Source organism: Cydia splendana, chromosome 16 (assembly GCF_910591565.1).
Source record: "Cydia splendana chromosome 16, ilCydSple1.2, whole genome shotgun sequence".
Lineage (NCBI taxonomy): Eukaryota > Metazoa > Arthropoda > Insecta > Lepidoptera > Tortricidae > Cydia > Cydia splendana.
In genome coordinates, this window is record NC_085975.1 from 2,128,162 (window position 1) to 2,152,912 (window position 24,751).

The window sequence follows — 24,751 nt, forward strand, 5'->3', positions numbered from 1 at the left end:
ATTCCTAGTCTATGATGTGCACATATGTTTCCGATTCAGGCCACGCCACAAGATGGCACACCCTCCAACGCGCACGGTCCCTATAAAGGGCCAAGATTCAGCGCCTACAATGTTAAATATAATTATGTCCTCAGGTGGGCTGGTACAGTCAACGCGCAAACGCCAGTAAGGACACGCCACACCTACAGCGGTTCCGCCGCACCGCACCCATGAAATGACCCACACCCGTCGAGGCGTCGGCCCCACCCTTATGTCATAAAACATGTAATTTTAAGCGAATAAATCGTTTCTGTTGTACAGGACGTTTTGGACAACGAATGTTTTGGACTGATTTAAGTTTTGTAGTAATTTATTAGTGATATATTATTTTAGTTAGATAAATAATAGAGTGAAATATTCCGTTCGATTGTCGTATTTTATTCGAAACTAAATTTATTATTTACTAAAGTATAAATAATTTTACAAATATACATAAACATTGATTTCTAGTTTTTCTGTCGATTCAGCGGCGGACCTCTTGGGTATTATTTGAAGTTACTATGGGTGAACTTACTCTGTGGCCAGGTGGGGTGGGGTCAGTGGAAGGGCATGTGGCCCGGGTTGGCCATAGTGGCCATACGCATGTAGGTGGTGTGCGGCCTGGAGAGGGGCGGGCTGTCACCGGGTAGAGTTTCGTTTTTGAACACGGCCACGCACTTCCACTGGTTCAGATATTGCACTGGAAAAGAAAAAAAGAATATCATTACATAAATAATATCATTTATCAACGGCGATTTAATATGTCAATAGAGTAAAATATAATTGAATTAGCAGTGAAAATCAATTAGGTAAATAAAATTCATAAAGCAGTTTTAACCCCCGATGCAAAAGAGATTTAATAACCGTTATTAACCTTTTCGACGCCATGTCAAACACAAAAGCTGTCACTCAGACGCCACGTCACCGAAGTGTCAAAACTGAAATTGAACTTTATGCATATGCACGTAGGTCTATGTTGCTCTGTGGTCTGTGACCGATTAATCCGTCTTTGGCGTTGGACCTGCGATGCGGATATATCGGTCATTGGCGTCCAAAAGGTTAAGCACCATCACGCTCCGCTTCCATACAATCGAAGTTACGCTCTCATAGACTCTCAACTAAACGTAGACCCCGTTGAACGAAGTCTCCAAGAGATGTCGCTAGCGTTGCGCGGGCTGCGCGGCAGACTCGCGCAGTTAAGATTTTTCCTGCGATCTCGACCTCGCGTTGATATTCTAGTAGCATTACTCAAACTCAAACTTCAAATGAATTTTTAGCGCCTTGTGCAATTAAATTTGACAAGGCTTTGGTTTCATTGTACTTTAATTTCGTTATACCCATATACCAAACTAGCTGTGCCCGCGGCTCCGCCCGCGTGGAATTCGGTCTGTGTCAGTAAGCGGCTAATTTCCTAATTTCTCTCCCTCTCCCCTGGAGGCGGAACTTGAAGTAAAGTCGACAGATGGATATGCTAGAGGACTGCAGTCCAGATTAAATATTTTACAATTAGGTACCACTAAATAAAACTACACTCCAAAATCAATAGTTTTTTTCGCCCTTATTCAAATTTTACACGTGATTTAAACGACAGAGTAGAAGATGTATATCGGACGATACAGTAAGGTATACGCGGGCGAGCGAAAGCGAAGCGGCCTGCCTGGCTAAAGCGCCACTCACCGTGGTCTTCTTCAGACTCCTGAGGAAGACCACGTGCCCCTTGTAACCTCAATGCGTTGCGAGACTTTCGCGAATGATTGGATTTTTTTCTGGAAGGCATGGTAATGCGTATTAAATGCGAGTCTAAAATCGTTTGACTCCGCAAACGACCAGTGCCGTTTTGATGCCCTAAGCATTTCTAGACCTTGGTGCCCCCTCTCCCTAGGGTCATCGAGATTACATTGAATTTTTTTGGTTAGTTGAGTGACGTTCATTGCCGCATTACAGCTGAGAATGGAAATTAGTCACATCATTTTATCACGAAAATTGACAGTGCTGCAGCAGTAACGTTGCAACAGAATAATGCTGCTGCAGTCGCCATACTTTTGAAAGGTATTGAAAACGCGAGCGAAGCGAGCGCGAAAATTTTTCGATATAAAAACGCAATTTGATAGACAGTTGTACATTTTCACTTTTAGTATGGAAATCAGTCATATCATTTTATTACGAAAATTTACAGTGCTGCAGCAATAACGTTGCAACAGAGTAATGCTGCTGCAGTCGCCATACTTTTGAAAAGTATTGAAAACGCGAGCGAAGCGAGCGCGAAAATTGTTCAATATAAAAACGCAATTTGATAGACAGTTGTACATTTTTACTTTTAGTATGGAAATCAGTCACATCATTTTATCACGAAAATTGACAGTGCTGCAGCAGTAACGTTGCAACAGAGTAATGCTGCTGCAATAGCCATACCTTAGAAAGTTATTGAAAACGCGAGCGAAGCGAGCGCGAACATTTTTCGATATAAAAACACAATTTGATAGACAGTTGTACATTTTTACTTTTAGCATGGAAATCAGTCACATCATTTTATCACGAAAATTGACAGTGTTGCAGCAGTAACGTTGCAACAGAGTAATGCTGCTGCAGTCGCCATATCTATGTTATTATAATTATGTTGATTTAATAAATTAATAATACAACAAAATTAAACGACAGTAAATTAATTGCCCCTCATTGCACAGTCTTTTGGGAAAATTAGTAAACATTAATTAATAAAGAAAACTAAAATAATTGAAATATGTTTCTAACAATAATCATTAAATTATTGCCCTTTTCTACTACTTTTACCAATAGCAACAATCCATTTTTTACCCGATAGAAGATAAATCCTCATAGAGGCTGGTCCCTATATAGTCTAATCTCATTGTTATAAAAAAATCTCCCATGTTCTATCTTAAGGCTTTGTCATACAGCAGCTTTTTTCACACTCTGCTTGTGCCCGTGTCAGTGTGATGAAGCCTTTACTTTATAATGATGGATAAATGTATTTTATTAATGATAAAGGGTACAATGCACTGCTAGCTGATTAAAAAACTAGCTATGATTAATTTTACTCATTCTGAATATTGTTTTATGTAAATAAATCTTCTTATTGTGTATGTTAAAAGTGTCAACTTAGATTGACTGTTAGTGCCTTTAAGTATATATCTTTCAAAATGTACATAAATTGCTTGTTAATGATGCCCCATTATTATTAATATCAGAACAGCACTGAATCTTGCCCCAAAATTGTGTAATTTGAAAATAATACATAATTTATATATTTACCTAAATAATACTTTACTAAACAAAATTATACACTGTTTAATTATCTTTGGCTAAACGTAGTCCCGGTTGCACTAATTCTCCTAAAGATGTCGCTAGCGCCGCGCGGGCGGCGCGGCTGACTCGCGCTGACAGGATTTTTCCTTTGATATGGACCTCGCGATCATATTCTAATAACGTTAATTCAATTCAATTCATTTTATTTATTTTTGAAGCCTCGTGCAATTACATTTGCCGACGGGTACCTAATATTAATTAAATCGTGAAAATTAAGGCACAGTTTAAAACCTTACAAAAGATCATAAGAAGAGCTTTTCCAAATGGATCCAGACTTCCACGTAGGCACAAATATCCCAACAAACAATTAAGCGACACTTAGCACTTATTTTATCACCTAAAGACATAGAACGGCTGTAGAATAGCTACATATTCTAAGCTTACAGGCTCTGGTGACATCAAGGTCTTTAAGAGGTCCATGTATAGCTTTAAGATCCACAGTAGCCATTTTGGCCGCTATAATGCATCTTAAGCCGCTAGTGTTATAGCTCAAAGTGAATTCTACCACCTTAATATCTATATGAGTAATAAGCAGCTGCAATTTTCACTTAAGGTTCTAAACAGGCGATAAAAAGTCTTTTATAGCTCCGTGTATCATAATTCATAATCGCTACTTAACTCTCTTGTATCACTTACAGTCGAAAAGAGAAGTTATGAGTCACCATTATCGATCATGTAGCCGCAGACGAGCGTTATTCAATAGCTTAGTACATCTTATACTGTTATTAGAGTCTTACTTAGAACCTAAGCCTATAGCGCCATGTTAAGATGACCGCTGAATCAATAAGCAAAACAAAAACTATTAATTAGAACGTAAATACTTCATAAAAATCGATACTTTTACTCAATATTGACCTAATGTTAGTATTGTCAAATTTAAAACCGGACTTCACGTATATTGAGTAATTTTTCGAAAATTAAATACGGTGGACCACAAATAAAAAAATATTATATTCAGATAAATATGCAAAGGATCAGAGGCTCATTAAAATTTTGTTAGTAATACATATAGTTTTTGACAGTGTAATTAATTTCGCCATCATAAATCCGCAGATAACTCCTGCATTAGTGAACTAAAATAATTATTTGCTTTTAATTATCCGCCATTACATTTCACATCAAGCTGTCACAGAGCAAGCTTACGAATAATAATACAAAATGGAAACATCTGCAACCAAAGCAGATAGGGCTAAGTAAAAAATGTGCAATTACCTTCTTGAGTGTTACAAATATTGACTTTAAATGCTAATATACCATCTAAAGCTGAAAGTATCATCTATATGGCCCTACACTACTACTCAAATAGTTAGTATTCGCTTATTTGGCACCCTTTTAAATCCTAAGTACTTAATCAACGCTATTACAACACTACTTTAGCGCTCTTCTACTACAACAGTTTGTAGTCACCTATATGCAACCCATCTAGCTCCTAAAGAATTAATTAACACTATTGTAGCTCCACTATACCGCTCTTATGTGTCTTTTTTTTATCCGCTAACCCTACTGTAGCACTGTTATAAATCTTATGGTGATAAAATTTGTGCCCAATCCGGGGTTAAAACGGGGTTATAGCCGGCTATTACTCCTATTTTTAGAGCACTAACAAGACCTAAAGAGTAAATAGGCGCTTATATAAATCTCTTCTAACCCTTAAATTTAGCGCCTAATGTTAGTTGGGATAACACTACCTCCGCCGCACCCGTGCGGGGGCTTTTATTACATTATACCTTGATTTCGTTATACCCATTTACCAAAATTTTTGATATCGTCTTGGGTCGTCCCATTCGTTTTTCGTCACGTTCTTAAATTAGTCATATTCTGCTTTCGTCACTCATTCTACAATCGTCGGTGGCTTTCAATGTAGAATGAGTGACGAAAGCAGAATAGGACTAATTTAAGAACTTGACGAAAAACGAATGGGACGACCCAAGATGATACCGCGTGTCACAATACCTAAATTTCCTACATCATTCGTAAGGAGACGCCTTGTCTGTTATTTTCTGTACAAAACAGTCTGCTGATTTTTGCTGGGGAGGGGCACGTCAGATGTATGGCTATTTGTACGTAACGTACAAATAGCCATGTCAGATAAACGTCGGTCCATACAAAAATTTGCACAAATGTGCAAGGTTTTTGGCAGAGGGGTAAGCTCTTAAAGGCGACTCCAGTTATTAAACGCTCTAAGCTGCTAAGGGACTAAACTAACATAATATTCATGATTCACTTAGTAAAAAGAAACTTATAATACCTTTATTATACCTTTTAATTATACGGTATGCCATTTAATGAAACTCTGTTCTAAATACATAGAATGAAAGTACAGCATAGAGTCAGACCGATAGCACAGACCAGTGGTGGGCAAAGTACGCGGTACGGCCCGCGGGCCATCTCCGGCCCGCCGAAGGTCCTTCAAAATAATTAGTATATGGCCCGTAAAATAATAAATCCGCATTTTTGCTGCAATTCTGGCCCTCGTCTGAAATTTCTTAAACTTTCTGGCCCGAAGAATGTTTGTCCACCACTGGCACAGACTGTGCAAGTTTTAGTTTAAACGTTAAACTTAAATTACAGTGAAACCTGGATAATTGAAATCTCAAGGGACCGGCCATTTTTTGTCAATTAACCAGGTTTTTCATTTAAGCAGGTCGTGCCAATTAACGAGGTTCAAAAAATCGTTGTGTCAATTATAGAGGTTCTCATTAATAGAGGTTGCGTTCTGACAAATTCCTTTTATGGAGGTGCAAATAACTATTGAAAATAGATTGACAAGCTTATGTTCTGGGTTTCTGGTCTATATATTATATAACTTACACTACATTAATTACTACTTTATTTTCTTTTCATTTGGGTTTAATAAATTCCCTTGAATTGTAGAAGAAATTTTATTGGAATGTAAAAAGCATACTTTGTTTTTGATTTAATCAAAACTATTTCAACTACTACAGGCTGTGCTGTGATAGATACCCAATAAATAAATTGAATTGTGGATAAAGATTGAAAATAAAATGATCATTGTTATTAAAATATTGTTTCTGATCTCTACAACTACATTATTTCAATTACAGAGGTCATAAGTAAGACTCGTTTCAATAATAGAGGTAATAAAAAGAGCTAAAATAACGGTTTTATTAGCACAGTGTCAATTATAGAGGTACTTATACTTATATAGTTGCAATGTGGTCAATTACAGAGGCAAAATTACGAAAAGCACTAAAATCTAAATTGCAATTATAGAGGTTCCAAAATTTCAATTATAGAGGCCTTTTGGTCTCAAGGGACCGGGACCGGACGTTTGGTTGCAATTATAGAGGTTTTCCATTCATCCAGGTGCCAATTAACCAGGTTTCACTGTATAACGTTTAAAATAACACTTGTCGCTGCCAACTTAGCTCGGTCTGACTCTATTCCTCGATAGATGTCGCTAGCGGCGCGCGGCCGGCGCGGCTGACTCACGCTGTTAAAATTTTTCCTGCGATATCGACCTCGCGATGTTGTGCCATTAGAGATCATTCAAATTCAAATTCATTTATTCTATTTTTTAAGCCTTGTGCAATTCAGTTTGCCGACGGGTAATATGTATATTAACTAGGTATATCATGGAAATTAGAGGATTTAACTAGGTATATCATGGAAATTAGAGGATGATGGAGAAAGGCGGACGGCATCTACATACAAACATAGTTATACCCATATACCAAATATCCGACCAAATAGGTATCAAAACGGAATTGTGTCAAAATGTCAATCTCAGAATGCCTAATTTATTTTCTCAAAATGGCTACACATCAAATTGACGTGGTGGCACAATAAGTACCCTAAAACTCAAATTAGATTACATACCCTACATTAAAGTTTTAAGAGCCCATCAACGTGCACACTAGCGCCACTGCTAAATAATCGAGATTATTTAAATTTAACGAAAGATATTTAAAAAAGGGGGCCGCTACGTACTGTATTTTGTATTTAAGTACCTTTTGAATACATCAAACTAGTTTTTATGTTGCTGGATTCGTCAATCTATGCGTCCTAAATTAAAACGGCCGTTTTTGTTTTGAGTTCATAGATCGACGAATCCAGCAACCTTAAATACAAAATACAGTACGTAGCGGCCTCCTTTTTAGGGTTCCGTACCCAAAGGGTAAAACGGGACCCTATTACTAAGACTTCGCTGCCCGTCCGTCCGTCCGTCCATCCGTCCGTCCGTCTGTCACCAGGCTGTATCTCACGAACCGTGATAGCTAGACAGTTGAAATTTTCACAGATGATGTATTTCTGTTGCCGCTATAACAACAAATACTAAAAACAGAATAAAATAAAGATTTAAATGGGGCTCCCATACAACAAACGTGATTTTTGACCAAAGTTAAGCAACGTCGGGAGTGGTCAGTATTTGGATGGGTGACCGTTTTTTTTTTTTTTTTTTTTTTTTTGCATTTTGGTACGGAACCCTTCGTGCGCGAGTCCGACTCGCACTTGCCCGGTTTTTTAAATATCTTTCGTAAAATTTGAATTATCACGATTATTTAGCAGTGGCGCTAGTGTGCAAGTTGATGGGTTCTTAAATTCCAGAAGACTATCAAAATGTGATTGCTAATACGCAAAAGGTTATAAAATTTCAGATAAAACATGTTTAAACTTAATATATTTCAAAAGTAGTCCCATCGGAAATTCGTTATGTGTAGAAAAGAAATGTACTTAATACTCATTGACATTTAGGTATTTAGAAACTTGGACGTTATGAAGTAGCCTGACCTGAAGAGGAATATATGATCACGCGCCATGTTGCGGAATTTCACTGGAACTAATTTTTAAATATATAGTGAACTGTCAGAATAACAGCGCCCTCTTGATAATATATTACTGGTCAGGCGTCACTATGACATTTAGGCACTAAGTTTTTTTGAAATTTAGGACAATTAAAGCATGATAGGCCAAAGGTATGGTGCCATCTTTTCGAGCGATGGCGCCATACCTTTGGCCTACTCTCGACCTCTCGAGTAGGTAGATGGCGATACTTTGTGATATTAAACAAATTTAACACATACCAGTGAAAAAATAAGGATCAACGTCAAATGGCGTTTGAATTATTTGTGTCGAAAGATGGCAATAAATGTAGTGACTACATAATTTACTTTATTTATTTATTTAAACTTTATTGCACAAAAGAAAACTTATCGTACAAAAGGCGGACTTAATGCCAAAAGCATTCTCTACCAGTCAACCTTAAGGCAAAGCAGAGAGATTGTGGGCGGTGCTACTTTGACAATATCCTCTAGTCTAAATTATCTTTGGCCAAACGTAGTCCCGGTTGCACTAATTCACCTAAAGATGTCGCTAGCGCTGCGCGGACGGCGCGGCTGACTCGCGCTGACAGGATTTTTACTTTGATATGGACCTCGCGATCATATTCTAATAACGTTAATTCAATTCAATTCATTTTATTTATTTTTGAAGCCTCGTGCAATTACATTTGCCGATGGGTACCTAATATTAATTAAATCGTGAAAATTAAGGCACAGTTTAAAACCTTACAAAAGATCATTGAAAAGTAAGAAGCACTTTTCCAAATGGATGCAGAATTCCACATAGGCACAAATATAACACTACCTCCGCCGCACCCGTGCGGGGGCTTTTATTACATTATACCTTGATTTCGTTATACCCATTTACCAAAATTTTTGGTATCGTCTTGGGTCGTCCCATTCGTTTTTCGTCACGTTCTTAAATTAGTCATATTCTGCTTTCGTCACTCATTCTACAATCGTCGGTGGCTTTCAATGTTGAATGAGTGACGAAAGCAGAATAGGACTAATTTAAGAACTTGACGAAAAACGAATGGGACGACCCAAGATGATACCGCGTGTCACAATACCTAAATTTCCTACATCATTCGTAAGGAGACGCCTTGTCTGTTATTCTCTGTACAAAACAATCTGCTGATTTTTGCTGGGGAGGGGCACGTCAGATGTATGGCTATTTGTACGTAACGTACAAATAGCCATGTCAGATAAACGTCGGTCCATACAAAAAATTGCACAATTGTGCAAGGTTTTCGGCAGAGGGGTAAGCTCTTAAAGGCGACTCCAGTTATTAAACGCTCTAAGCTGCTGTGTTATTGCTATTCATTTTAATTGGGATTGCAAAAGGGACTAAACTAATATATTCATGATTCACTTAGTAAAAAGAAACTTATAATATTAAGTTTTATTATACCTTTTATTTATACGGTATGCCATTTAATGAAACTCTGTTCTAAATACATAGAATGAAAGTACAGCATAGAGTCAGACCGATAGCACAGAATGCAAGTTTTATTTTAAACGTCAAACTTCTATTAACACTTGCAAAGTATTTAAAATTGCTGGCAACTTAGCTAAGTCTGACTCTATTCCCCGATAGATGTCGCTAGCGGCGCGCGGCCGGCGCGGCTGACTCACGCTGTTAAGATTTTTCCTGCGATATCGACCTCGCGATGTTGTGCCATTAGAGATCATTCAATTTCAATTTTATTTATTTCTATTTTTTAAGCCTTGTGCAATTAAGTTTGCCGACGGGTAATATGTATATTAATTAGGTATATCACGGAAATTAGAGGATGATGGAGAAAGGCGGACGGCTTCTACATACAAACATAGTCCCTATTTTACTCTCAGAACATTATCATTAAGTATGTATAGAAAATATTTTTACGTATTTTGATGAATATTAACCAAAGTTATATTATACCAAAGTTATGTTATATTATATAAGTTAATATTAAAACAAAAATATATTCCTTAATGTCAACATCCAGGGTCTACGTTTGTATGGAGAAACGTTTGTACACTTCCGTTTTAAAGTACACATATGTCCCAAGAGATGTCGCTAGCGCTGCGCGGGCGGCTGGCTGACTCGCGCTGTTAAGATTTTTCCAGCGATGTAGGCTTCGCCACGATATTCGTTAGGCCAAACAAAATCAAATCAAATCAAAATTATTTTTGCACCTTGAGCAATTAAGTTTGTTGACAAGGTAGTTTAACACAGCACTAAACTACAAAACGTAATTCAAGACCAAAAAAAGTAAGACAATGTTGCCACTGCAATAATTTGTTTGTAAAATAGTAAATTCCTTTTGATATTTATCACGCTAAGATAATTTATTTATTAGTAATTTTACTCCTACGATTTAAAAAAGTACTTTTATTTACTTATTTTTACATAAATACAAGACGCGCTAGTAACAAGTGGCAACATTTTCTTACTTGTTTTGGTCTTGAATTACGTTTTGCAGTATAATAGTTAATTATTTTACAAGGTGGCAAAATTCTTGGTGGCAAAACTCATCGTGCTAATATTGATACACGAGCGAGCGAAAGATTCCAAAATGGAACCACGAGCGTAGCAAGTGGTTCGAAAGGTTTAGATGATGACATTTTTACACTCAGTCAGTTGTCATAGGTCAGTTTACTCACTTTTCCATAAGCGCACACTGCAGTCGTCACCCGAGGACGCCAGCAAGGTGCCCGTCACGTTCCACGAGACGCGCCACACGCACGAGTAATGCTCCTCGAACGCCGCCATTACTTCCGTTTTGAAACGCACGCTTGAACCGTTTGAGGAGGTCGATGAATCTCTGTGGATGTGAGAAAATAGTGTTAAACACTTTCTGGACAATAGGGTATTTTCCTACTAGTCAAATCAGATACTTTTTTAGAACTGTCAAAATGATTTGCTAATATGGAATTTATATGAAACATTACATCGTGACGTTTTATATTTCTATCCGATTTATTAAATAGAACTTGTGTTTAAAAATAACTCTGTAATGTAATAATCTGTGTTTTTCTAATAATTATGTATGGTGTTAAATAATGTATTTTAAATACAGTATAATACCCTATTTGGGTTGCGTCTGCAGCCAAAGTGGCAGAACCTTGAAGTGGGTGCCAGACCAGACGGCAAGCAACCAAAACTGACGACCAAAGTGACCTTGGTTGGTGGTATAACAAGTTCCGAATTCAGGAGTTCATCTTACAAGGGGTCCGAGGACGTTTTTGAACGTTTATACACAAGTTACATTCAATATTTCAGTGGCGCTACGTTTATCAAAGGACTGTCTCATTTCAATCATAGACAGAGGGAATCATATTATCTTTGTCTTACACTAGTACTAGCACCGAAAAGAAAAGGATGAGTATAGTTTTCCTGGTTCTTACTGACTGACAAATTAGTTTGACCAACTATACTTAAATAACCGTCTGTCCGTCCATCCGTGTGTCGTAGACATTTTGCGAGCGAATATAACCACGTAATGGAATCTCTGTTGATAATCCAGACATCTTTATTAGTGACGGCGAGTTGGAATGCGCGGCCGAGGTTGGGAGCGAAGACGATGTCATTAACAAACAGAGACGGGTATGACTCACGTGATGGGTTCTATCATGATAATCCTGACGTCTTTAGTAGCGACACCAAGGAGGTGGAATGAGCGGCCGAGGTCGGGAACGAAGGCGAGGTCGCTAACAGAGAGAGGCAGGTATAACTCACGTGATGGGTTCTATTTTGATGATTCCGACAACTTTAGTAGCGACGGCGAGGAGGTGGAATTAGCGGCCGAGGTTGGGAGCGAAGGCGAGGTCGTTAACAGAGAGAAGCAGGTATAACTCACGTAATAGGTTCTATCTTGATAATCCTGACGTCTTTAGTAGCGACAGCAAGGAGGTGGAATGAGCGGCCGAGGTTGGGAGCGAAGGCGATGTCGTTTACAGGCTCTTGGACTGACGACAGGCAGTCGGTTCGAGTCCAGCGGCGAGACGCTTCACTGTATCTGTACAAAACAATATATTAATCTACATTACTTATTCTTAACCTTTCAGAGATACTCGTAATTAATTGACCATGATACAGTGTGAAAAAAGGGCGTTGGAAAATTTGAAAACGGCGTCGTCAAAATTTATCATTTTTCGCTGAATTTATTATTTTTTGTTGTTTACCTCTGTCTTCATGTATTATTTGTGTTTCCATGTACATTTATAAGATAAGATAAGATAAGATAAGACCTTTATTTGCATACCAGTATGTTACATATAGGTTACATAATGGACCCTGGAAGGGTATAACAAAACATTGTTCATTAACTACTTATTACTAATTCCAACCAAGAACAAAAAATATTTTAAGTTAATAAAGAATAACTTAGCATCTTTTTGTTATAATTATAACTATACTTATGAACTAGAATGTACTAAACCTATATTGTTATATATTATCATCCTCCATAAATTCAGTTATTGAATAGTAACATTTATCCAGCAGCTTACATTTTAGACGGTTTATGAAGTTTGAATCAGATTTTTCAGTTTTTAAATATGTGGGGATATTATTATAAATTTTTATGGCTCTGTAATATGGTCCGTTTTTATATATTTCCAATTTAGGCTCCGGGAGTTCTATGTAATGAAGTCGTCGGGGGTTTTGGCAGAAATTAAATATATGTAGGTTCTTACGGACAAATGTAGCTATTTCCAAAATGTATAGGGAGGGGAGGGTAAGTAGGTTTAGTTTTTTAAAGTGGGGTCTGCAGCTGTGGGGTTGATGTATGTTTGATAGGATCCTAATACATTTCTTTTGCATTACGAAAACGTTTTGGATGTCAGTGCTGTGGGTGTGGCCCCACAAGAGGAGTCCGTAGCGTAGCCACGCGACTGCTTAATGCGAGTGATACGCTGCCAGCGCACACTCAAAGGTAGTGCTACTTTTTAGTACGCTGAGTGCGTAAACAAATCGAGAAAGCTTGTTTTTTACTTGATTTACATGTGCTTTCCATGTCAGATGGCTGTCCAGTGTAAGGCCTAATAAGGTACTCTCGGTTACTTCTTTAATATTTAAGTTGTTTGTTATCGTGTTTAGGTTAATGGGTTGCTTTTGTCAGGGTTTGAACTGGATTAATTTTGATTTTTCGTTATTTATTATGAGATTGTGATCGCGTAGCCAATGAGTTATTGAATTGAAAGTTTGTTCTATGTAAGGGTTGCTGCTGTTCTTATCTGGGCATTGGAATAAGAGGGAAATGTCATCAGCAAACATAACGACTTTGTGGTTGGTAGATTTGGGAAGATCGTTTATATAAATGAGAAACAGAACGCATCCTATGACACTTCCTTGTGGGATGGAGTTCTCGATATATATTATATTGGATTTTATGTTGCGCATTGTTCTGGTCTGATGTTCAAAGTGTTCTATTTCAACATATTGTTGTCGTGACGTGAGGTATGATTTCATCCAATTTAATGCTTTACCACGTATGCCTATTCTGTTTAATTTTTGTAACAGTATGGGGTGGGAGACTCTGTCATATGCTTTGGACATATCTAATAATAATCCTACTGCGTAATGTTTATTTCTTAAATATTCAACTATTGTTTGTACGTAATTAAAAGCTGCAAGAGTAGTAGAACGTTTTTTACGGAATGCGAACTGATTATCGTTTAACAAATTATATTTTTCTAAAAAACTGTAGATGCGGTTTGTCATACACTTTTCGAAAATTTTAGATATAACGGGGAGGAGCGCGATCGGTCTATAGTGAGCTGGATTATCTGTTTTACCACCTTTCTTTAGGACGGGTTTTATCTTGGCTATTTTCAATTTATCCGGGAAGCTAAATTCATTAAAAGATTGGTTGACTAATTTTGTGATGGGTGAAGTTAGCTCATTAACACATGCTTTTATCAAGATAGAGGGTATTTCATCGATACCACAGCTTGTTTTATTGGGTAAGTGTTGTATAATATTAAATATTTCGTTTTCTGTTACTGGATTTAAGTACATGGAGTTAATGGAGGTTTGTATCGCAGGCCGGCCGGATGATACAGGCGACGCGGTGCCGCTGCTGCCATCTAGCGGGGTTTTACCTACTGAGGCATAAAAATTATTAAAGGTGTTTGAAATATCTATTGGGCATTTTATGGTATTATTTTCTATGTTGATAGTTATGTTTTTGTACTTCTGTGATGTATTTTTATTGGTAGCCTCTTTAACATTTATTCTGAGGTTATGCAATAAAGAGGATTGGTATTATATTGTATTTTCTAAAATTAAGAAGAATGCATGAAGGTTGATATTGGGCTGTAACCGCGCGCGTCAGTTGACGTCTTTAGATTTTAATGGGGTAAGAATTCCACCCTGTATACTTACTCGTAGAGGAAAACTTTCCCGTTGCACGCCACTCCCTTATCGTTGACCGGGGTGACGGCGGCAGCGGCTGTGTTAGGCTCGTCGCTACCTACGGCTATCATTGGTGGGTTCACTCTGTAAACACATTATTCTCAAATTACAACTACTGATATCAGGGTAATTCGTCAATAACTGGCCACTGTTTAGTAACTGGCCACGCTAAATTAAAAATTAATTATATTCCGTCTTGCTGAACTGCACTCCAAACGCGACTTTCGAGGTTTCTGGAAGAATACCGCCAGGTTGAATGGTAAATCCGGCCTCCCTGTGAGCATTGACGGTATAAGTGACCACAAGTCTATAGCCAATATGTTTAAGTCTAACTTTGCCATGAAATCACCCCTCACGGGACTTGTTAGGGATAGTCGGGTGCCCGGTGCTGAGCTCGTCAATGAAGGCCAGATAGTACAGTTCACTCCTGAAGACCTTGCTAAAACTATAAAGACAATGTCTAGAGGCAAGTCTCCAGGTCATGACGGGCTCAGCATTGAGCATTTGCAGTATGCGGGCACACATCTGCCTAGACTTTTGGCCGTGCTGTTTAATCTGTGCATTAAACACTCATACCTACCAACGGAGCTAATGAGAACAGTAGTTGTGCCGATTATTAAGGACAAGACGGGTGATATTGGAGATAAATCCAACTATCGGCCGATCTCATTGGCTACCGTTATCGCCAAAGTGTTTGACAGCATGCTTAATAGACATCTAAATATTCATGCTACGCTACATGATAACCAGTTCGGGTTTAGACCCAAACTCTCAACAGAAAGCGCCATTGTCTGTCTGAAGCATGCCGTCAAATACTATACCGATAGAAATACGCCCGTTTACGCCTGCTTTCTCGACTTGTCGAAGGCATTTGATCTGGTTTCCTATCATAAGCTGTGGGAAAAGCTCGACAAGATTAAATTACCTCTAGAGCTTATCCGGATATTTCAGTTTTGGTATGGAAGCCAGATCAATCATGTCAGATGGGGGGAGAGTATTTCGGAGGGGTACAGGTTGGAGTGTGGCGTGAGACAAGGGGGGCTGAGCTCGCCCACACTCTTCAACCTGTACGTTAACGATCTGATTGAGGTGCTCAGCAGCCGTCATGTCGGTTGTCACATTGACGGGGTATGCTTCAACAATATTAGCTACGCAGACGACATGGCGTTGCTGAGTGCATCTGTTGGAGGTCTCCGCGAACTCATTGGTCTCTGCGAGCAGTTTGCCAGTAGTCACGGCCTTAAATATAACGCTAAGAAGAGCGAACTAATGATTTTTAGGGCGGGGACTAAATGTCCGTCCGAGGTACCTCCTGTACGTCTCAGCGGGGTCCCTTTGAAGCGTGTTCACCGGTTCAAATATCTAGGCCATGTATTAACTGACGACCTTAAAGATGACGAAGATATTGAACGGGAGCGGAGAGCGTTGTCAGTCCGAGCCAATATGATAGCCCGCAGGTTTGCTCGTTGTTCTTTTAACGTCAAAACTACACTGTTTCGTGCATATTGTACCACTTTTTACACGAGCAGCCTGTGGGTTAAATACACACAGAAGGCATACAACGCTCTCCGTGTTCAATACAACAATGCTTTAAGGGCGCTGCTGCATCTGCCGAGGTTTTGCAGCGCCTCGGGAATGTTCGCGGAGGCGCGTGTGGACTGCTTTTACGCCACCATGCGCAAGAGAGCAACATCAGCAGCGAGACGTGTGCGCACCAGCGGCAGCGCCCTGCTGGCAGTCGTCGCCGACAGGCTTGATGGTCCATTTATGGGACACTGGTTGTCATTGCATGCACCAGTGTCCCATAACTGGGCGAAATGATGTAACTAGTTAAGTAAGGTTCTAAAATTAATATTGTTTGACATTCCGTATTCCTTTTTATTGTATTGTATATAGTATGCCATTGTATTGTTTATGTGTATTTTTATTATGGGTTAAAAGCCTGAAATAAATGATATTTTATTTATTTATTTATATTCACCTATAAACAGAATTCATTTTAGTATAAGGTGGCTAGTTATTGAAAGGTGGCCAATTATTGAAACCTTATACTAAAATGGAGTCTGTTTATAAGTGAATAGAATTCATTTTTAGTTTAGGGTGGCCAGTTATTAGCCGGTGGCCAGTAATTGACGATTTACCCTATATACTGATATTTTAGGCAAATAAGTACAAGTTATTGTATGGGTTTCTGGTTGAACTTCAAAATAATAATTAAATACACACCTTGACAGTGAGGGGTTCCAGGAGAGACAGCTAATAGAAACCTTCGTGGGGATCTCATGCTGCAGCGTCCACTGCGCCAGGTTCATCACGTCGGGGGCTTCATATATCCTGCAGACATTAAGTCACTTTAGCAGCTATTAACCTTTTCTGTAGATGACCATAAAGCATTCGTGGCTCAGAAAAAATGTGTACGGGCCGTTTGCAATGTCCACTTTCTAGAACCATGCAGACCATTATTTAAAAATTATTTAAATTCTTCCATTGCCATGCATGTATACATTACAGGCATCTTTGTTTGTGAAAGAGCACCCTGAATATTTTGACACAAATATTACCTTTTTCCCTAGATCGACCAGACGTAAAAATCAAATATTCTTACCTAGAGCAAGGAAAAATGTGTTCAAAAACAATGTTTTCTCAATGATCATCCAAATTTATAATAAACTACCAAAGCGTATATTAGAATCTGAACCGAGGCTATTTAAAAATGCCCTACGTGAATGGTTATTATTGAAGTGTTACTATTCAATTCAAGAATTCATGTCAGACGAAAACCAATAAGTTTATTAATAACATGTGTTGTTTTGACATCATATTGAAATTTGTATTTTTTTGTTTTTTTTTTACTATGTTGACATACTTATTGAAATTTGTATATTTTTTTTTTGTTTGTATTATTTCTTCTATTTAATTTGGGTCTTAGGTTCGGGTTTCTACAATGTGAGCATAAAAGTACAATGTAAAACACTTGTTACTTAATAATTCATCATATTGACATTAATAATTTTTAATTGTAATTTTTATCATCCGATATGACTGTATAATCTTAAATTGTAATGTTTGCATGATTGCTTGCCGCTTACCTTGTATTGCATGCCTATCATAGGGTAGAACATAAGGACAACTTTTATTTTAAGACCTACGATTGTATCAATCAAACTCTATGTTCTCGCAATAAACATATTTCATTTCATTTCATATCATTTTATTTAATTTCATTTCATTTCATTTACTATTTTTATACAGTTTCTACTCAGAAAAAATAGATTTAAAAAAAGTGTGGCCGACGTCAAACATATGTTTACACTTTTGCACCTTACTCCTTTGTAATAAGGCGAAAAATGTAAACATATCTTTGACGTCGACTGTACCTATCCTCACCTTCTCACTTTGTATCAGTGTTGTCTCGTTTTTTCGTAAAAAGAAAATAAACGAAATTTTTGAAATCCCCAGAAATGTAAAAAGGAGTAGTATATGACAATCTACTAATGACAATAAAATGGAACATTGTTTAGCTGTTTACATCACTTCACCAAGGAAGAACAAGATTTATATAATACAAGCAAATACCTTTTTCTGCTCGTCTAGGCCTTCACAGTTAAGTTGGCAACTTTTTTTATCATATCTCACCTAATAATGCCATCAGCGGAGCATGTGACTAGTAAAAGGCCCAAGTGCTTAGGTCCAAACTTGACATCTGTCACGGAGGTCCTGGAGTCGACTAGGTTGGAGCGCTTTAGCCATGTCCGGAGACCTTTCTCCGACCCAGGGGCTGTGGTGTCACCTGAAATACAATGGATAAGGACTTACTCCCTTATTCATAAACGCGCTACAAACCTGAATTAGCTAATAATTGTTTGTCCTTATCTGTCATTTTGAGTTATGTATTTGTAAGAAAGGGATAAAACATAATTTAGCAAAATCAGTCCCGTAAAGTTACCACCTAACCTAGTTTTATGACCTTATTTACAGGGTTACAGAATAGATCTCAATTGGCTTCCGTGTGGTATGAAAGTAATTAAATATGGTATGAAAAGGTCAAGGTTTGGTACAGTTGACAAAACAAGAGTTTCATGCTTTTACTATATTTCACAAGGCATGTTCAGAATCAAAAACAAAATGCATAAAAACCAATAACAAATGCATATTACAGTAGGTATATACATATAGGAAAACGCAATAAATTGAATTACACATAGGGACAAGTAAAAATTTATATGTGAATAAGAATTTAATGTTAATCATGATATAGTTTTAGGTTTTATTTTTAGACAAGGTATTGTCACATGGCCTCTATCATACATAGATAAGTGCAATTACTTGATTTTGATTGATTGCCAAAGTCTAAAAAGATTCTTATGTTATGGTATATGTTTCTTAGGTACTTTTTGTGTGAAGTATCCATGTAAATTGACAACATTCCAATGTCAAAACATCGTAAACTTTACATATTAAACTAGAATATTTGAATTATGAGTGATCTTACCCACTTCCTCCCAAATAGCAGCAGTGCGGTCAAATGAACATGTAGCAATGACCTGCCCGAACTCAGGGTGCGCCCAGGTGACCTTCCACACCGAGCCGTGGTGCGCCTTCCAGCTGGCTGTCATCTTCCAGCCGTCACGACCATCTGAGTCCCATACCTGAAAATAATATTTTTTCTTTGTGGTGAGTTAATGGTACAGGTTACCTACTTGCCACAGCAAAGGTGTTAATGATATAAATATTTAAGGATATTCTTGCTCTAAATTCAAGGGCCCACAGTAAGCCCATAATACCATTGAAAAAGGTAGAAATGTCCTTACTGGGATTTGAACCCAGGATCATCGGCTTCACAGGCAAGACCTCTACCGACATGGCCGTACCGTACAGGTCATCTGGTTAAAAGAGCACACACACACAAACATGCTTTGCCAAGGCTTCTCTATTTACTGGCCTGTGCAGTAATGGATTATTCAATTCTATGTCATATTCTACGACTAAAATAATGCTGTTTTGATAGAAATAGTTCATATTAACATAATTATTATCTAAACATAACCTACCTTCACATACTGGTCGCTCGAGCAAGTAGCCATTCGTTCCCCGTAAAAATCGTAGGCCACATCGTGGATGAGGTCCTTGTGGTCGGCGAATATAGTTTGAGACTCGAACAAATTGGTGAGCGTGAGTTCTCCCATGGTCATGAACTTTTTAACACCAAAAACATTAAATTTAAACTACACAGCGTCGAGCGGCCTAAGTACACCATATACAAGGTCAAATGTCAAATTGACAGATGGATATTGCGTTTCGTTTCGTGCAGCTGCTTTTTCTCCCAACCGTTGCTTTAAGCCACCATCCAGGCCGCGGCCCAAAGTATAGTAAGTTGCGGCTGGTCGCGGCCTAAGAGTGGGTATTTTACTCTCTGCCAGAGAGTCTCTGGCGGGAAAGAATAACTTGGATTTTGATTTGGTTTTTACTGAACTGTTAATATTATTTTGTTTCTCTCTTTTGGATTTCACGGGCCTATAAATCCCGGTCTTTTGATAGGCTTGCGTGGGGTTATAGATCCAACACGTAGGGGCCTTTGGAGAGTTTTAATGTCATGTAGAATGTTATCATTACTAGTGGCTCTGTGAGCTGTAGACCTCGCGAGCAGAGCTTTAAATAACATGGTGCTAAGAGCTTTAAATATAGTAAATTAAAAAAAAAACAATACGAAATTTATGTGTAAAAAAATACAAAAAGTATAATATCCCAGCATACAATTACTGGGGATCGAACCCAGACCCTCTGTGCAAACCTTCGGAAGCCGGTGTTGCTCGAAGGTGCAAACAGAAAAGCGATCGTTTACAAACTGAGCCAAATAGTTCTTAGATTGGTTGACGAAATTTAGCTACTCCTTCTCAAATTAAAATTAATTAAAATTATATATCTCAATATACCTCCGAAACCAGCGAAATAAATTTTCTGAATTTTTGGCCATTTAATCTATAAACATATCTCAAAAAGAAAACACTCGTATGGTACCGATACCACTATTTGTTTAGGCGCGAGCTATCACGACTCCGCCATTAAAAAAAAATTCAATAAAGAATATTTATTATTATGTCTTTCCCATTACGGAACAATGGTGTTCCGGACCTTTGGGAGGCGTGCGCGGAGCCGAAGCCAACACGTAGAGGCCCTTTTGACACTTTAATGAAATGTAAGGGGTACACCGAGCGGAAGCTGCCCTTGCCCGTGTCATGGGACGCACGCAGAGGCAGCACCCGCCAGGGTGTAAGGACTATTGAGAGTTGATAGAATCTAAAATGAACTAGGTTATTGGGTGAAAGCGATGGACTAAGAACTGAGCTATGGGGTAAAAAACCGGACGCCTGCCTAATAAAACGGTATGCAATTTTATTTCCGGCAGACGGTGACTCGCCCTCGCAAGATGGGCCCCCACAAAAAGCGACATCTAGGATGGCTCAAGGGCAACACCGGTGTGAGCGGCTCAGGGGTGTCGAGAGGTGTGCGCCGCTTTCTACCCAGTGGCTGTTAACAGCCACTGTGCCAACTCGCGTCTTATGCATATTTCACTTCCACCCCTGGAGCTTATAGCTCTAACGACTCCACTCTGACCGGCCGGCTAAGGCAAGCCAGAGGCAGAGAATCCTTATTATTATTATTATTACTTCAGAAACTTGGATGAAATGGGTTAAAAATTCTGGACAGCAGATTCATTTGAACAAAAACCAGGCCCTAGATTAAGTTATTTTTAGATTAAAACAGGTGGTAGAGGGGCTAGGACTGCTAGGAGCTTCGAGAAGTAGGAAAACCGACAAAACGCTAAGGTGAAAAGATAAACAATGACTAATAATAAAAAATAAGTTGGAGTTTAGTTGTTATTTATTTTTTAGTTTTTCTTAAGTTACAACAAAATCAACAGCACACACATTTATTGTCATGAAATTTATAAATAATACTGAGTTAGATTAAATCTTTACAGCTATCATGGCACGAGATTCTTAATACATATCTATGCCAATAGAATTTCATTTAACAGTGTATAATTTTGTTTAGTAAAGTATTATTTAGGTAAATATATAAATTATGTATTATTTTCAAATTACACAATTTTGGGGCAAGATTCAGTGCTGTTCTGATATTAATAATAATGGGGCATCATTAACAAGCAATTTATGTACATTTTGAAAGATCTATACTTAAAGGCACTAACAGTCAATCTAAGTTGACACTTTTAACATACACAATAAGTGCCACTTGCACCATCCCACTAACCCGGGGTTAACCGGTGAACCCGTTAACCCAGTTTCACATTGTACTGGTAACCATAGTAACTCTAGATTTAATTGGTTAACCCCGGATTAATGGGATGGTGCAAGTGGCCCTAAGAAGATTTACTTACATAAAACAATATTCAGAATGAGTAAAATTAATCATAGCTAGTTTTTTAATCAGCTAGCAGTGCATTGTACCCTTTATCATTAATAAAATACATTTATCTATCATTATAAAGTAAAGGCTTCATCACACTGACACGGGCACAAGCAGAGTGTGAAAAAAGCTGCTGTATGACAAAGCCTTAAGATAGAACATGGGAGATTTTTTTTATAACAATGAGATTAGACTATATAGGGACCAGCCTCTATGAGGATTTATCTTCTATCGGGTAAAAAATGGATTGTTGCTATTGGTAAAAGTAGTAGAAAAGGGCAATAATTTAATGATTATTGTTAGAAACATATTTCAATTGCTCCACTTGCAAGGCCAGTCTCTTATTCGCATCGACCAACTCATTCTGGTTCTGCTGCATCATCGAGATCTGAGAACTCATGGCTGCCATCTGCTTTTCCAACGAAAGCCTCTGCTTCGTCAGAACCATCATGATGTGCAAGAAATAGTTCTTATTATCCTCTGCAACATCCGCAAGACTGAGCTCAATGAAATCTTTAAGCTCTTCAACAATACTAGAATCATATCTTGCTATCTTTTCCTTTTCTCCGTTTGCCATTATTAGTGGTCTCCCATCATCAGGAGCTCCATTTAAAATGGGAGACTGAAAAGCTAAATTGTCCGCAACTTGATTATGAAGAGGTGTTGAAATTTTACTCATATTTTTTTCTACATCCAGTCTTTTATTTCTATCGAACATGCTGCTTTCTTTAAATTGCGATTTATTTACATCATCTTCATTAGACTTGTCTAACCCCATCAGTACTAGGAATGAATCAGCTCTTTTATCTTCAGTCTTTTCGGATACATCCAGGTTATCCTTGTTAGGTGAAGCAGAGATTAGGAACATGTCAGAAGTCCTAGGTTTCCCGGGGCTCGGTTTACAAGGTGTCAAGTGTAATTCAGTGTCCTCTTGAATGCTTATTTCATTCAATTGTAGCTTCTTCCTTGATGGTTGGAAGGCTACTTTCTTAACCTCCTCACTATGACCTTTTAAGGTTGTAAATGGACTGGTTAAATCTCTTAAATCGTAAATCATAACTACTCCATTTCTGGTCCCGATAGCAACTTGATTGTCGGCATTGATAGCTACAGAAGATAATATGTAAGATGTTTTGATGGTAGACACTACATTTTGGAGTCTTATGTCATATACATGAACAATTTTGTCATAGCCACTGGACAACATGACATCTTTGTTTATCAATGAATATGCAATATCGCTAACAGGTGCTGCATGGATGTTATCGAAGAAAGCTTTGTCCTTATTTGTGTTAATATCTCTTAGGACTACATGTCCTTCATCTGTAGCTAAACCTAATAAGCACCGTGTTTCATGATGGAATTTCATTGCGGAAATGCTTTTCGAACAATTAAGTTTGACTGTTAAAATTGGAATGTTAGAAACCAGTCCGTAAATAACAGTTTCTCCATTATTCATGGTAGCTGCTAAGTTATTATTTTTGGCATTATAACTAATGTAGTTAACGCTGGCCTGATGCGTGGGAGTGGGGAATGTTTTCGTTATAGTCTTGTTCTTCGTGTCCCATATCAAAACATTACCGCTCTTGGTGCCTATGGCGACGTTTCGGTGGCCCTCTCGGTGGAAACTAGCTGACCAGGTGTCCTTCAATGGAATGTGCTGTAAGCTACGAATGTCATGGTCTGCGGGTGTTAAAATTTCGATTAAACCTTTGCAGTTGACCTGAAAACAAAACAAAAACAAATTTAACCTCCAACATAGAAGCAGCGAGATTTAATGCCCGTATTTACAGTTCTTATGCTATCTTAGTTAATTAAATGTTATAGTATTACCTGTAATATGTATTTACCATCATCGCTCCATGATATATCTCTCATTAGACCATCATAACATCCGTAGGATTTTTTTAACTCCCAACTGTTAGTATCGTGAAGATGTAAGCGAGAACTAACAGAAGAAAGATACATATTAAATTAATTTACGCAATTGTAGCTGATAAAACAATTTATGGAGCGATGATTACAGCACTTAGTTATTTTAAATCATCAATATTTAGGGTAAAGTTTTTTACCCAACGAAAAATTTTGATTCGCTTTGACATCTATCCATTAAGCTCCTGCTACACGGCAGCCGACAAGCCCCCAAACCGCGTGGCCTTGGTCTGTCCCGGACCGTGTAGACAGTTGTTACCAACAAAATTTCGTTTGACCTCCGGACGCCCTTGGCATGCGAGCGCGCGCCAGCGACCGCGGTCTGAGCGGTCGGTCCGGAACCGTGTAGCCGCCCGACGCCGACCGCACTAGGCCATTTCGCTTGAAGGACGCGCCGTGTGCGCTCGTGTGGTTAATAGCCATGCCATGGGTACTCAGTAGCATTTCTAATAATAATTCATCAAATACTTTCCTCTTCATTCTCAGAAAGTTATGTAGCGTAGTCCAGCGAATTCATTAAGTTGAAATGACTCAACAAATGCCGTTTTTTGAGCCAGCGTTTCATTCATATACCCTTTTCTTTTTTTACAAACTTTTTATTAACTTGCAATATACCTAATGTAAGTATGTAAATATGTTTTTATGGGTCAAATCTTGCAAGTTAAATTAGACCCACTTTCTAGTTTCCGATGGAGCTGAAAATTTGCATACATAATATATATAAGTCTGGTGACAATGCATTATTATGGTACCATAGAGCTGATCTGATGATGGAGACAGGAGGTGGCCATAGGAATCCTGTGATAGAACAACGCGACCTAATTGTGTTTGGGGTTTTTAG

The 24,751-nt window shown here is 38.2% G+C and overlaps 3 protein-coding genes across 4 annotated transcripts in view; 1 reads left to right on the forward strand and 2 right to left on the reverse strand.

Annotated features, from left to right (window-relative positions):
* The window catches only part of LOC134798080 (serine/threonine-protein kinase SIK1-like), a 15,732-nt gene extending 15,326 nt beyond the window's left edge, over positions 1 to 406 (forward strand). The window contains exon 11 of the mRNA XM_063770416.1: positions 135 to 406. Coding sequence (XP_063626486.1) covers positions 135 to 218 — 84 coding nt within the window. The 3' untranslated portion in view covers positions 219 to 406. The remainder of the gene's footprint in view (positions 1 to 134) is intronic.
* The window catches only part of LOC134798097 (nucleoporin SEH1), a 25,809-nt gene extending 6,007 nt beyond the window's left edge, over positions 1 to 19,802 (reverse strand). The window contains exons 1-8 of one of the 2 annotated variants that reach the window (XM_063770435.1): positions 19,599 to 19,802; positions 19,040 to 19,196; positions 18,184 to 18,337; positions 16,774 to 16,881; positions 14,518 to 14,631; positions 11,990 to 12,148; positions 10,794 to 10,954; positions 554 to 718 (exon numbers count right to left, since the gene is read on the reverse strand). In XM_063770435.1, coding sequence (XP_063626505.1) covers positions 576 to 718; positions 10,794 to 10,954; positions 11,990 to 12,148; positions 14,518 to 14,631; positions 16,774 to 16,881; positions 18,184 to 18,337; positions 19,040 to 19,196; positions 19,599 to 19,739 — 1,137 coding nt within the window. In that variant the 5' untranslated portion in view covers positions 19,740 to 19,802 and the 3' untranslated portion in view covers positions 554 to 575. Of the gene's footprint in view, positions 1 to 549; positions 719 to 10,793; positions 10,955 to 11,989; positions 12,149 to 14,517; positions 14,632 to 16,773; positions 16,882 to 18,183; positions 18,338 to 19,039; positions 19,197 to 19,598 lie in introns of both variants that reach the window. The other variant, XM_063770434.1, reaches the window with a different exon arrangement.
* A 2,250-nt stretch (positions 19,803 to 22,052) lies between these two features.
* On the reverse strand, positions 22,053 to 24,078 carry LOC134797963 (uncharacterized). Its single transcript, XM_063770300.1, has 2 exons — positions 23,812 to 24,078; positions 22,053 to 23,701 (listed from the first exon to the last, which is right to left on the reverse strand). The coding sequence occupies exons 1-2, from the start codon at positions 23,944 to 23,946 to the stop codon at positions 22,265 to 22,267; spliced, it is 1,572 nt and encodes a 523-aa protein (XP_063626370.1). The 5' UTR covers positions 23,947 to 24,078; the 3' UTR covers positions 22,053 to 22,264.
* Positions 24,079 to 24,751: the final 673 nt, after the last annotated feature.